This window comes from Staurois parvus, unplaced genomic scaffold (assembly GCF_062004578.1).
Source record: "Staurois parvus isolate SC_StPar_1 unplaced genomic scaffold, SC_StPar_1.0 ptg000387l, whole genome shotgun sequence".
NCBI classification, from domain to species: domain Eukaryota; kingdom Metazoa; phylum Chordata; class Amphibia; order Anura; family Ranidae; genus Staurois; species Staurois parvus.
The window spans coordinates 1,807,161-1,821,854 of record NW_028318183.1 but is presented as its reverse complement, the minus strand read 5'-3'; the positions used below and the strand labels follow the sequence as shown (position 1 = coordinate 1,821,854).

Here is a 14,694-nt window from a genome sequence, read left to right as displayed (position 1 = left end):
AGGCTGGGAGGAGGCCCCAGAGAGGGAAGCACACCTACAGGCAGGTCACTGGAGAAGAGGATCTCTACTGCCTCAAAATCTCCTGGGGAGGAAAGCCTGTGTAGGAACTAGCCCAAAATAAGGCCTGAAGACAGCCACCAACCCACTAAGCTAACAGGAAATGACAGTATGAGTACTCTTACACCCTCTGGGCCAGGTAAAGTTAGAGAGTGGCCAGGTGCAAGACCCAACTACCTTCTCATCCAAGACTGCTCAATTGACAGCATCTCGGTCCCCTTGCCCAGAGAGGTGCAGCTGGGTGAAGAGGAGGAATCATCCAGGGTCTGAGGAGGTACACCGAAGGGGTTTAGTGCTCTTTATAGAGAGACTGTTGCATTTTTGTACTTGGTTTCTAAGAAGTTGTCCTCAGCAAATACAGTTCCCTGGACATCCCAGTGGCTAAATGGTTAGCACTTCCACCTGGCAGCACTAGGGTCATTGGTTCCAATCCCAACCATAGCACCACCTGCCTGGAGTTTGCATGTTCTCCCTGTGCCTGCATGGCTTTCCTCCAGGTACTCCGGTTTCCTCCCACACTCCAAAGACATGCTGGTAGGTTAATTGCATCCTGTCTAAATTGTCCCTAGTATGTGTATGAATGTTAGTTAGGGACCTTAGATTGTACACTTCTTGAGGATTAGGGACTGATGTGAATGTAATATATATAAAAATATCATGCTGAATATCTTTACTGATATGGACTGGGTTATGTGATAGGAACGTAAGGATGCCCCATCGTTTGATGGAAATGAAAATTATCAACCTACAGAGGACTGAATAAAAAGGTCCCCCCAAATAATAATGCAGCATTTTGCTGAAATTTCATTGCAGCAACTCAAAATGGTACTCAGTAGTTTGTATGACCTCCGCATGCTTGTATGCATGCCTGACAACGTTGGGGCATACTCCTAATGAGATAACGGATGGTGTCCTGGGGTATTTCCTCCCAGATCTGTTGTAAGGAAATATATCTTAACTGGCATCCATTTTGTATAATGCCTCCATTTCTAGATGTGTGAACAGTTAGTTTCGATTTTGAGTTTCACTTGTAACTTTTCTCTCGTTTCCTGAGAATAGTTTCTATTCTCAGCAAACGGAACCACCTCATTTGGTATCCCTCAGCTATTTGCAGTTTCTGTTCTTCACGTAACTATACTGATAAGAGTGGAATGTTTCACTAGTCATCCTAAAATTACGCAACACTCACTGAGTTCTGGATAATAGTTCTTGTCATGCATTAAACTTTCAGAGATTTACACTTCGGTATCTGAAGCTTTATTTCTCACAGACCTGGTAGGGAAAATATTCGAGGACAGTTTCGGCTACAGACAGGAACTGATCCTTTCAATTTTGGTGTAAAAAGTTGGGATAAAGATGTGTCTGGTCAGGTAAGCTGAGCTATACGTCTTAGTTTTACTTTTGATCGTCCCCCTTTAAATCCCAGGGATAGAAGCCAAAGTCAACGTTTGAGATTGTTGGATCTCGGTTTGGAACCTCAAAGGGAATTCAGAGGTTTGGGAACCTCTGGGGAAAAATTGCCTAGGCAGGTATAATATTGTGAATTCACAGGAGTCCTTGTTTATTTTTGCCATTTTAGAAGTGTAAGTGCTTATTTGCTGTATGTTAAGAAATTGTTACGTAGCATATTTGTGTTAAAGAATAGGAATATTACAAGTGTCCATACTTTTAAGTGTAAAACTCCTGAACTGTTGGGAAGGTTTTGTCGGTGTTACACCCTCTCCGCTTCAGAGAATAAGTGCTGACACTATAATAATTTAGTGCTTTGCCTAACAGCTGTTTTGCTTTAAGATGGATATAGTCCATGGTAAGGGACCTCTTCCCAACATTCCTAAGCTTCCGCGTAAAGTGTTAAGTGATATTGACAAGAAAAAAAGAAAGAAAGACAATATATCCTGCACTGTCTAGGTTAACTTGTAAGGAATATGTGATAATGGTATTGTTATGGGATGATTATTATGTGGTTTTCTTTCAGAGAAAATATTGCAGAGTGGTCCCTGGATATGGAAAGCAGTAGTCCCTTTCCTAGAGATGGGTCTAATGATAAGTTTTATATAGACATGATAAGGGGACTATGTTTGGTAGATAAGGAAGGTTTCCCGTGGTTTTCAGGGGACCCTGAATAGGATAGAAAGTATATGAAAGCAGCAGGTCTTCACTGGCTCAAATATGCATCTGGTTACACTCCAGAACCCAATAATCTAAATCTCCACTCTTTAGCCCCACCATCTGCTCCGCCAAGGTATACATAAGTATATCCAAAAAAAAAGAGCATGATGATTTCCTCAGACCTCTGAGGGAAAACAGACCACCACAACCTCCCGTAGTACAGGCAGAAGATATACAGAGTTCTGATAGTACAGAACGGGAGGAGCAAGGGGCAGAGGGAGGAGGAGAAGAAGAGAGCCACACGAGGCAGACAGTGCTCACAGAAGGACATGAAATTAATAATTGACAGAATTTTGGGATATGACATGGACTCAGGGTTTGACTGGACAAAGGTGCCTACAATACATGTTCTAGTTGATCCTGAAACCCCAGCATCCACTCATGTATGGCTGAAGGAAGACACTCAGAAAAAGGTATGAGAGGAGGTGATAGCCGAGATGGAGTGAATATGGAACAGTAGGAAATCATTAGCAACTGCTGTTGCTTGTAAGCAAGGAACAAAAGAGACAGTGACAGAGTATGTGAAAAGATTTAGAAACGTTTGGAAGGAAGAAGCTGGGATGGATATGGTTAGTGCAGAAATAGGCACTATATATATACAAACCTTGATGGCAGGATACATACCTGAAATTTTGCTGTTAATAAGACAACTTATTTCAAACTGAACAGAGATGGATGCAGGTACGTTTGAAAAACAAGTGATGGAGAAAGACGCTTCTGGATATTTTGAGTTCCCCAAATCTACCAAAAAAGCACATTTTCAGGGGTTACAACATAGTTATAATCCTAGTGAAAGAGGTAGCAACAGAAATAGGGGAAGAGGAGAATAGCACCTATTGTCCCAGATGTGCCCTCATTGATTACCTCCATTCTACACGATACATAGTGTTATACTGTGATTGATTTAAGCAATGCTTTTTTTTATGCCGGCATGTCTGAGAGCCCTGGTCGTTTGTGCAATGGCGGTGGAAGACTCCATGAGTGTGACTCTGGGACATAAAACCATCCTTCACACTGCCCATCATGTACTGTATGTCCTTAAGAACCTTACTACACAGCACATGACAGCACAAAAGGCAAGTTTCCTGAGAATAGTTTCTATTCTCGGTAAACAGAACCACCTTATATGGTATCCCTCAGCTATTTGCAATTTCTGGAATGTTTCATTGGTCATTATAAAATTAAGCAACGCCCACTGAGTTCTGTAAAATAGTTCTTGTCATGCATTAAACTTTCAGAGATTTAGCTTTTACACTTTGGTGTCTGGAGCTTTGTTTCTCACAGGCCTAGTGGGGAAAATATTTGAGGACGGTTTGGGCTACAGACAGGAATCGATCATTTCAAGAGTCAATAGCTAAAGACCTCCAAATTTCGTGTGGCCTTAAGATTAGCACAACAGCGCATAAAGAGCTTCATGGATTGGATTTCCATGGCTGAGCAGCTGCATTCAAGCCTTACATCACCAAGTGCAATGCAAAGTGTTGGATGCAGTGGTGTAAAACACGCCATCATTGGACTCTAGAGCAGTGAAGACATGTTCTTTGGAGTGATGAAACACGCTTTACTGGCAATCCGACGGACGTGTCTGGGTTTGGCAGTTGCCTGGAGAATGGTACTTGCCTGACTGCATTGTGCCACGTGTAAAGTTTGGTGGAGGGGGATTATGGTATGGAGTTGTTTTTTAGGTGTTGGACTTGACCCCTTACTTCCAGTGAAGGGAACTCTTAAGGCGTCAGCATACCAAGACATTTTGGACAATTTCATGCTCTCAACTTTGTGGGAACAGATTGGGGATGGCCCCTTCCTGTTCCAACATGACTGTGCACCATTGTACAAAGCAAGGTCCATAAAGAAATGGATGAGCAGGTTTGGAGTGGAGGAACTTGTCTGACCTGCACAGAGTCCTGACCTCAACCTGATAGAATACATTTGGGATGAATTAGAATGGAGACTACTTCTCGTCCAGCATCAGTGCCTGACCTCACAAATGCGCTTCTGGAAGAATGGCCAAACTTTACCATAGACACACTCCTAAACCTTGTGGACAGCCTTCCCAGAAGAGTTGAAGCTATTATAGCTGCAAAGGGTGGGCCAACTCAATACTGAATCCTACAGACTACGACTGGGATGCCATTAAAGTTCATGTGCGTGTAAAGGCAGGCATCCCAATACTTTTGGCAATATAGTGAGTATATCTCTTAGATTGTAAGCTCTAATGAGCGTGGCCCTGTGTTCCCTCTTGTACCAAATAGTATTGTACCTTTAAAGTCTAACTTCATTTTGTGAATTGCTGTGCAAACTGTTGGCGCTATATAATCCTGTATAATCATAATATATCATGTTTGGAGTTCTAAGTAATTTTCTAGCAAAAAATACTGATTGTGAACAAAAAATGCCAGAAATGGCCTGGACTGGAAGTGGTTAATGCATCACCTATGTAAGATACAGACTACTGAACTTTGAGATTGTTTTATGACTGTGCGCAATTTTAAGGCTTGACATGTTAGGTACAGTGGACATAAAAAGTCTACACACCCCTGTTAAAATGTCAGGTTTCTGTGATGTAAACAAAATGAGACAAATATAAATAATTTCAGAACTTTTTCCACCTTTAATGCAACCTATAAACTGTACAACTCAGTTGAACAACAAACTGAAATCTTTTAGGTGGAGGGAAGTAAAAATAACAAAACTAAAATATTAAGGTTGCATAAAGTGTGCACACCCCTAAACTAATACTTTGTTGAAGCACCTTTTGATTTGATTCCAGCACTCAGTCTTTTTGGGTATGAGTCTATCAGCATGGCACATCTTGACTTGGCAATATTTGCCCACTCTTCCTAGCAAAAACACTCCAAATCTGTCAGATTGCAACGGCATCTCCTGTGCACAGCCCTCTTCAGATCACTCCACAGATTTTCGATCAAATTCAGGTCTGAGTTCTGGCTGGGCCATTCCAAGACTTTCATCTTCTTCTGGTGAAGCCATTCCTTTGTTGATTTGGATGTATGCTTTGGGTCGTTGTCATGCTGAAAGATGAAGTTCCTCTTCATGTTCAGCTTTCTAGCAGAAGCCTGAAGGTTTTGTGCCAATATTGACTGGTATTTAGAATGGTTCATAATTCCCTCTACCTTGACTAAGGCCCCAGTTCCAGCTGAAGAAAAACAGCCCCAAAGTAGGATGCTGCCTCCACCATGCTTCACTGTGGGTATGGTGTTATTCTGGTGATATGCAGTGTTATTTTTAAAACTTAGCCGGGCTTGGATGTTTTTCTTCATAAGAAAAGGCTTCCGTCTTGCCACTGTATCCCACAGAGCAGACATATGAAGAATACGGGAGATTGTTTTCACATGTACCACACAGCCAGTACTTGCCAGATATTCCTGCAGCTCCTTTAATGTTGCTGTAGGCTTCTTGGCATCCTCCCAGACCAATTGTCTTCTCGTCTTTTCATCAATTTTTAGAGGGATGTCCAGTTCTTGGTAATGTCACTGTTGTACCATATTTTCTCCACTTGATGACTGTCTTCATTGTGTTCCATGGTATATCTAATACCTTGGAAATTCTTTTGTACCCTTCTCCTGATACCTATTGTAATGGCAATTTTGGGCCTACAGTAATTTTCACCTTCATGAAGGTTATTGTGACTGTGGGGGATTACACTTCAAAAGACTCAATGGAGCTGAGGGGGATGGAAGTCAACTAGAATTTCCTGTTTTTTCTTTTAACTAAACTGACCATTGCCCACTCATTGGAGGTTAAGATAAAGGTGTGAATTTACTTGGGTGGGTGGGTCTAGTGATGGTCTTTTGGAAAGTGTATAAATCAGCTTTTACAAGGGAGACACTTTCTCTTTGTCCCTGTGTGCCTTCTGTAGCCAGACCTCAGAAACATCAGGGTGTCTGAGTAACATATATCACTATTGCTCTGTCTTTTTCCTGTAACTTTCTTTCTTGTAGTCTTTCTCTTTATTGGTAACATTCTGTATTATATTTTTGTTGTATCTGATTAATAGAAAGCTTCCTTGCTGTGTAAATAAATTAGATCTTTTTTTGCACAGTTGTTATCCTTTAATATTAACACTATTGGTAATAGCCACATGAGGATTGGCTAAATTCAGGTATAGACAAAAGGTTATAATCACTTATTACATTTATAATCTGTATAGAACCAAGTAAATAAGTGTGGTAGGAAAACCGCCAGAACAGTATTAACAATGAGATCCCTCTGATGCTTTGGAAGCTCTCTGTAGACCATGGCTTTTGCTGTAGGATGCAACTAAGAGAATGTCAGGAAAGACCTACTAGAACAGCTGAACTTTATTTGGGGTTAATCAGAGGCACTTTAACCGCTTACCCGCCGCCATATAGCAGAAATACTGCTACACGGTGGCATGGGTGGGCACTTCTGGGTAGGGGGCGTGCACGAGCTGCGCACCCTACCCGCGCTGCCATTCGTTGCCACGTATGTCAATCACTGGGTCCTGGCCGGTGATTACCCACCGGCGCCCTTTGATTACCGATAATCACTGACGGGGAGGAAGACTGTTTTGTGTACAGACTTCCTCCCTGTCAGCTCGGGCACACTGCTGTGAGTGTGCTTACAGTGAAGCACACCCCCCGCACCCTAATAAAACACTCCCTACACATAGTTAACCCTTTGGTCGCCCCTCACATTAACCCCTTCCTGCCCAGTGCCATTAGTACAGTGTCAGTGCTGTTTTTTAGCACTGATCACTGTATCGGTGTCACTGGGGATGTCAGTGACACCAAGTTAGTTCCCCCCAGTGTCAGAATGCTCGCTATAAGTCGCTAATCACCGCCATTACTAGTAGGAAAAAAAAAAATCCACTATATATATATACCGCTATTTGAAAACGCTATACCTTTCATGCAAACCAATTAATTTACACGTATTGGGATTTTTTTTAGCAAAGACATGTAGCAGAATACATTTTAGCCTATATTTGACAAAATTAGATTTTTTAAATTTTTTTACTAGACATGTTTAATAGCAAAAAGTCCAAAATATTGTTTTTTTTTCCACAAAATCGTTGGCCTTTTTTTGCTTGTAGTGCCAAAAAATTAAAACCGCACAGGTGATAAAATACCACCGAAAGAAAGCTCAATTTGTGGGAAAAAAGAACGTAAATTTCATCTGGGTGCGGTGTTGCATGATCACGCAATTGTCACTTAAAGTAACGCAGCGCCGCAACACAAAAAATGGTCTGGTCAGGAAGGGGGGTAAATCCGCAAGTGGTTAAATGATGGCAGGTGTGTACTGACACCTATTAAACATGATTTTGAATGTGATTGCTTAATTCTGAACACAGCTACATCCCCAGTTATAAGAGGGTGTGCACACTTATGCAACCATAATATTTTAGTTTATTTATGTTTACTCCCCCCTAAAAGATTTCAATTTGTTTTCCAACTGAGTTGTACAGTTTATAGGTCACATTAAAGGTGGAAAATGTTCTGAAATGTTATCTTTGTCTAATTTTTTTACATCACGGAAACCTGACATTTTAACAGGGGTGTGTAGACTTTTTATATCCACTGTATCTATTCATTCTGCTCAGCCTCTTTTATTTTTTATTTAAAAAATTGGTAATAAGTGGTGTTTTTGAGCCCTAAAGTGCACTTTAGCAGAATTACTGAAATTTTGCATTTCATAAACTAGTGTACAAATATCATTTGACATAAACAAAATGACCCTACCCCTAATTCATGCTCTCACATATCTGCTTTGCTCTGGCAGTGGAGGGGTTAAGTGATCTTTCCTTTCTGCTTCCAATGTTCTCTGTCAGTCATTGGATGAGAAACAGGTCTGTGTCAGGTGCAGGTCTGGGGGGATACAGTACATCCCCTGATAGAGGCCAGACACTGCATAGAGCTGCCTCCCTGTATGAAGCACACAAGACTGCCATAACGGCGCAGGACAGAGCCAACACACACACCTCAACAGAGAGGACCGTGCCATTACTAGCACTGCTATATCTATAGGAGCGCCAGTCAGCGCAGACTGGGGGCATCACGTGACCAAACAACGCCGCGCTGACCTCACGTGAAGCAGGTGACCTGTGACAGCTGACACTTCCGGGAAGATGGCGGCTTGGAGGAGAGTTTTCTCTGTTTTGGCTCCTAGACTGGGGGCTGTCAGGGGCCCCGGGCTGAGGAGCGGGAAGAGCGCAGCTCGCTTGGCCGGAGTGGCGGTGACTGGAGCGGTGTGTGGAGGTCTGTGGCTGCTGAAGGAAAGAGGAGAGCCGACAGCCGGGCTAATGACAATCTGTGCCCAGGTGAGAAACATGGGGTGTACTGCTGACTGGGTATAATGCTGGGTATACATCTGGCTGGGCATAGTGCTGGGTATACATCTGGCTGGGCATAGTGCTGGGTATACATCTGGCTGGGCATAGTGATGGGTATACATCTGGCTGTGTATAGTGCTGAGCATACATCTGGCTGGGTATAATGGGTATACATCTGGCTGGGTATAGTGCTGGGTATACATCTGGCTGGGTATAGTGCTGGGTATACATCTGGCTGGGTATAGTGCTGAGCATACATCTGGCTGGGTATAATGGGTATACATCTGGCTGGGTATAATGGGTATACATCTGGCTGGGTATAATGGGTATACATCTGGCTGGGTATAGTGCTGGGTATACATCTGGCTGGGTATAGTGCTGGGTATACATCTGGCTGGGTATAGTGCTGGGTATACATCTGGCTGGGTATAATGGGTATACATCTGGCTGGGCATAGTGCTGGGTATACATCTCGCTGGGCATAGTGCTGAGCATACATCTGGCTGGGTATAGTGCTGGGTATACATCTGGCTGGGCATAGTGCTGGGTATACATCTGGCTGGGCATAGTGCTGGGTATACATCTGGCTGGGTATAATGGCTTTACATCTGGCTGGGCATAGTGCTGGGTATACATCTCGCTGGGCATAGTGCTGAGCATACATCTGGCTGGGTATACATCTGGCTGGGCATAGTGCTGGGTATACATCTGGCTGGGTATACATCTGGCTGGGCATAGTGCTGGGTATACATCTGGCTGGGCATAGTGCTGGGTATACATCTGGCTGGGTATAGTGATGGGTATACATCTGGCTGGTCATAGTGCTGGGTATACATCTGGCTGGGTATAATGAGTATACATCTGGCTGGGTATAGTGATGGGTATACATCTGGCTGGGTATAATGGGTATACATCTGGTTGGGCATAGTGCTGGGTATACATCTGGCTGGGCATAGTGCTGGGTATACATCTGGCTGGACATAGTGCTGGGTATACATCTGGCTGGACATAGTGCTGGGTATACATCTGGCTGGGTATTCATCTGGCTGGGCATAGTGCTGGGTATACATCTGGCTGGGCATAGTGCTGGGTATACATCTGGTTGTGTATACATCTGGCTGGGCATAGTGCTGTGTATACATCTGGCTGGGCATAGTGCTGGGTGTACATCTGGCTGGGCATAGTGCTGGGTGTACATCTGGCTGGGCATAGTGCTGGGTGTACATCTGGCTGGGCATAGATCTGGCTGGGCATAGTGCTGTTTATACATCTGGCTGGGCATAGTGCTGTTTATACATCTGGCTGGGCATAGTGCTGGGTATACATCTGGCTGGGCATAGTGCTGGGTATACATCTGGCTGGGCATAGTGCTGGGTATACATCTGGCTGGGCATAGTGCTGGGTATACATCTGGCTGGGCATAGTGCTGGGCATAGTGCTGGGTATACCTCTGGCTGGGCATAGTGCTGGGTATACCTCTGGCTGGGCATAGTGCTGGGTATACTGAAGTATATTGCAATATATACATTCGTCTGGGTATAGTGGTGTGTATTAGTGGTGCACCGAAATGAAAATTCTGGTGCCGAAACCGATACCGAAAATTCATAATGCATGTGGCCAAAAACTGAACCGAAATGTCTGTCTGTGGGGAAGCTCCAATTTTTTTTTTTTACTTTTGTGTGTGTATGTATGTGTGTGTGTGTGTGTGTGTGTGTGTGTGTGTGTATATATGTGTGTGTATATATATATATATATATATATATATATATATATATATATATATTTTAAACTTATGATATTATTGCTATCACGTGGGGGACCAATAGTCTCCTATGTGATAGTATATGAGTGACAGGTCCTCTTTGTGTGGGGTTGGGGCAGTGTGTGCACGGAGGGAGCAGGAGGGGAGCAGTGTATACAGTGAGGGAGCAGTATATACAGAGAGGCTCCCTCACTGGCTGTTACTATACATCAGTGCCGGTTTTTAAATGCAATTGCCAACTTTTTTTTTTCTTCACTATAGCTCAGATAATGAGCTGCCACTTTCCCTGGAGCTAAAGGAAACTTTATTTCTTTTAGCTTGGGAAAGAAACTAAAAATAAACTTTGTTTCTTTTAGCTTGGGGAGAGTGACAGCTGATTCTCTGAGCTATAGTGAAGAAAAGAAAATCGAGTAATTACATTTAAAAACCAGCACTGACATATAGGGGTTCATTTACTAAAGCTGGAGAGTGCAAAATCAGGCTCACTTCTACATAGAAACCAATCAGCTTCCAGGTTTTATTGTCAAAGCTTAATTAAACAAGCTGAGGTTAGAAGCTGATTGGTTTCTATGCAGAAGTGAGCCTTTAGTAAATAAACCCCATAGTGACAGCCAGTCACTGTATACTCTGCTCCTCTCCTGTCTTTCTCTGCCACTATAGCTCAGAGAATTACCTGTCACTTTCCCCCCAGCTAAAAGAGAAAAAAAAGTTATTGACACACCTCCTGTATTAGAGTGCCCCCACTCTGGAGGAAGGATCACAGGGGGCAACTTCGAACAGTAGGAGTGTCAGATGTACTATCAGATTTAAATACACTAACAAATTGAAGCCAAACTCCATCTCATACTTTATAATCAGTTACAGCAAAAAGGTTTTTTTTTTTTTTTTGGGATAAAGGTTTTACATTTTACATCTAATAATTGGTAAGCTGCAATATAATGGTTGATTTTTGATTTAATACTGCTTGAAGTCTATACACTGATCAGCTCTAGCTTTATGACCACCCACCTAATATTGAGTAGGTCTCTATTTTGTCACCAAAACAGCCCTGTCCTGTGGAAGTATGGATGCCACTAGACCTTTGAAGGTAAGCTGGGGTATCTGGCACCAAGTTGTCAGTAACAGATCCTGTAATTTTCAAGGTGGAGCCTTCTATGAATTAAAGTTGCTCAATTGGATTGATATATGGAGAGATTGGAGGCCAAGTCAACTCCTCAAACTTGTTGTGTTCCTCAGACCATGCTTGAACCATTTTTGTAGTGTGCCAGAGTGCATTATCCTGCAGATAGAGGCCACTGTCAACAGGGAATACTGTTTCCATGAAGGGGTGTAGTTGGCCAGCAACAATGTTTGTGTAGGTGGTACTTGTAAATTAACATCCACATGAATGGTAGGAAGCAAGGTTTCTTAGTAGAACATTGCCCAAAGTATCACACTGCCTCCGCCAGCTTGCCTTCTTCCCATAATGTATCCTGGTGCCATCTCTTCCCCAGGTAAGTGATGCACCCAGCCATCCACATGGTGTAAAAGAAAAGGTGCTTCATCAGACCAGGCCACCTTCTTCCATTGCTCTGTGGTCCAGCTACCCAGCCCGATACATAACAAACTGTGATGTACCGTGTGCTCTGACACCTTTCTATCAGAACCAGCATTAACTTTTTCAGCAGTTTGAGTTACAGTAGCTCTTGGATTATGCTACATGGCCCAACCTTTGCTCCCCCCCATTAGTCTTGGCCACCTATGACACTGTCCCAGGTTTTCTGGTTTTCTTTCCTTGGACCACTTTTGGTCAGTCCTGACCACTGCAGACCAGAAACACAAGAGCTGCAGTTTTGGCGTTGCTCTGAACCAGTCGTCTAGCCATAACGTAGTGTCCCTTTTTTTTATGCACATTTAGCTTCAGCTAGTCGCTCACAGGTGCCAAAAACATCTGCATTGATTGGATTCCTGTTGCTGTCACTTGCAGCATATATAGCCTAGTTCACGTTACCTTTCAGTGGTCATAGAGTTATGTTGATTGGTGTACCTCTGGCTGGCAATAGCATTGTACACTGCTCAAAAAAAATTAAAGGAATACTTTTTAATCAGAGTATAGCATCAAGTCAATTAAACTCCTGGGATATTGATCTGGTCAGTTAAGTAGCAGAGGGGGTTGTTAATCAGTTTCAGCTGCTTTAGTGTTAATGAAATTAACAACAGGTGCACTATATGGGCAACAATGAGACAACCCCCAAAACAGGAATAGTTTTACAGGTGGAGGCCAATTACATTTTTCCCTACTCCATCTTTTCTGACTGTTTTTAAAAAATGTTGCATTTGGCTAGGATCAGTGTCACTACTGGTAGCATGAGGCAATACCTGGACCCTACAGAGGTTGCACAGGCAGTTTACCGCCTCCAGGTTGGCACACCGATACGTGCCATTGCCAGATGGTTTGCTCTGTCTCCCAGCATACAATGCATCAAGGTAAAAAACCTTGAGCCCTTACAAGGACTTTAATAGCTAATAATTTTAATACCCTGTTCAACTGAATACTCATTACTAAGCATTGCAACATTGCTTTGAATTAGCAATTGATTAGTGTTGTTTTTTTGTTTTCTTTTTGTAACCTTGCCTAGTAAAAGTCACTCATTTTATAATTTTCATATGACAAAAGAATAGCAGTGCAGGATCCTCATTAGCATAATAAGAAGCATAATAGGAACCTAATTTGACAGCTGCCAAAAAGCCGCCAGTGCCCGGTGTCCAGCACCCTCATGGCAACCCATATGTGCTAAATGGCAGGAGGGGGTGGTACAGGGGGGCAGGAATGCATTTCAGAAGTTGCATAGTCTTTACACTGTTGGTAAATATACTTCACCTGCTTTCATATACAAGAGAGTGCAATAATGAAATCAGATTTGGATAAGAGCTGAATATTGTGAAACATAATCCTGATGTTAGGCAGTTATTGGTATTCAGTTATTGGTGTTCAGATCTGCTTGTAAATATCTGCTTTGTTATTGTTCTCAAGTTTCAGTCTGTTAAAAATGTCATACTCTGTTTATGAATCTATTATTATACATTGATTATTTTAGACATAAGGAAAAAGTGGCAGAACGATACAGTAGAGTGAATCCATTTTAACCATTTGTAGACTAATTCAAAGCCAACCCTTTGCTTTACAAAAACAAAAAACCTGACTTGAGCTTACATGGAGATGTCTTTTTCTCACTCCATGCAGCTAAATGGAAAAGGGGAGTAAAAAGAAGTTTATTATAAGCAGCTGGGGAAGGAAGGTGTAAAATTAGCTATGTGCTCTGCCCCCATGGGACCTAGTAGTGTTTCCAGCTACTCTGGGAGTCGAATGTAAGCCAGAATTAAAAAATTCATTTTCACAATGCCGCAGGCTTCCACAGTAGAGAGAGACCCCTGAGTATCAGTATTGGCATGTATGTGCCTGTGCACAGCTGAGACTTAATGAGGTCTAACTACCAGGTACATGGGTAGGTATGTGGACCAAGGAATGGAGGCTTTATCCAATCCAAAGCTCTATAATGTTGCTGGGCTCCAGAACAAAGAAAACAGACAGAAAGTGGGTGTAGGTGACTGATCAGCTATAACTTCAAGACCACTGACAGGATAAGTGAATAACGATTGCATCTGAAAGTGGGTGAGATATATTAGACAGCTAGTAAACATGTTGTCCTTTTGATGTTGTGGTGTTGAAAGCAGAAAACAATTTGCATTGCAGTTTGTTGTGTATGGGGCTGTGTAGCCGCAGACCAGTCAGGGTGCCCACACTGATCCGTGTCCATAGCCAAAAGTGCCTACAATTGGCATGTGACTATCAGAACTGGATCAGAGAGCAACAAAAGAAAGTGGCCTGGTCTGATGAATCATGTTTTCTTTTACATCATGTGGGTGAATGCGTGTGTCGCTTACCTGGAGAAGAGATGGCACCAGGATGCAGTATAGGAAGAAAGCAAGCCGACAGAGGCAGTGTGATGCTTTGGGCAATGTTGTGCTGGGAAACCTTGAGTCCTGTCATTCATGTGGATGTTTCTTGACATGTGCCACCTACCTAAACATTGTTGCTGACCAAGTACACCCGTTCCTGATGGCAGTGGCCTCTTTCAGCAGGTTAATGCACCTTGCAAAAATGGTTCAAGAATGGTTTGAGGAACACAACAATGAGTTTAAGATGTCAACCTGGGCTCCAAACTGTCTAGATCATCCTTTCTCAACCAGGGTGCCTTGTCGTTTCTTCAGGGGTGCCTTGGTAAATTTCTAAAAGTTGCCCAAAACTTGTTTACTAGTCAAAGGGTGGAACAAGCCTACCTTTTAGTTACACAAAGCCACAGGTTTTCACTGTGCAGCATTACGACCTTCTAGCCGCAGTGTCCTGATAACCAAT

General features: G+C 42.8%; 1 protein-coding gene across 3 annotated transcripts in view; it reads left to right on the top strand.

Moving 5' to 3' along the window:
- The first annotated feature begins 8,304 nt into the window (after positions 1–8,304).
- Positions 8,305–14,694, top strand: part of MICU2 (mitochondrial calcium uptake 2) — a 421,733-nt gene continuing 415,343 nt past the window's right edge. For all 3 annotated transcript variants that reach the window (XM_089685800.1, XM_089685798.1, XM_089685797.1), the window contains exon 1: positions 8,305–8,524. In XM_089685800.1, coding sequence (XP_089541926.1) covers positions 8,333–8,524 — 192 coding nt within the window. In that variant the 5' untranslated portion in view covers positions 8,305–8,332. The remainder of the gene's footprint in view (positions 8,525–14,694) is intronic.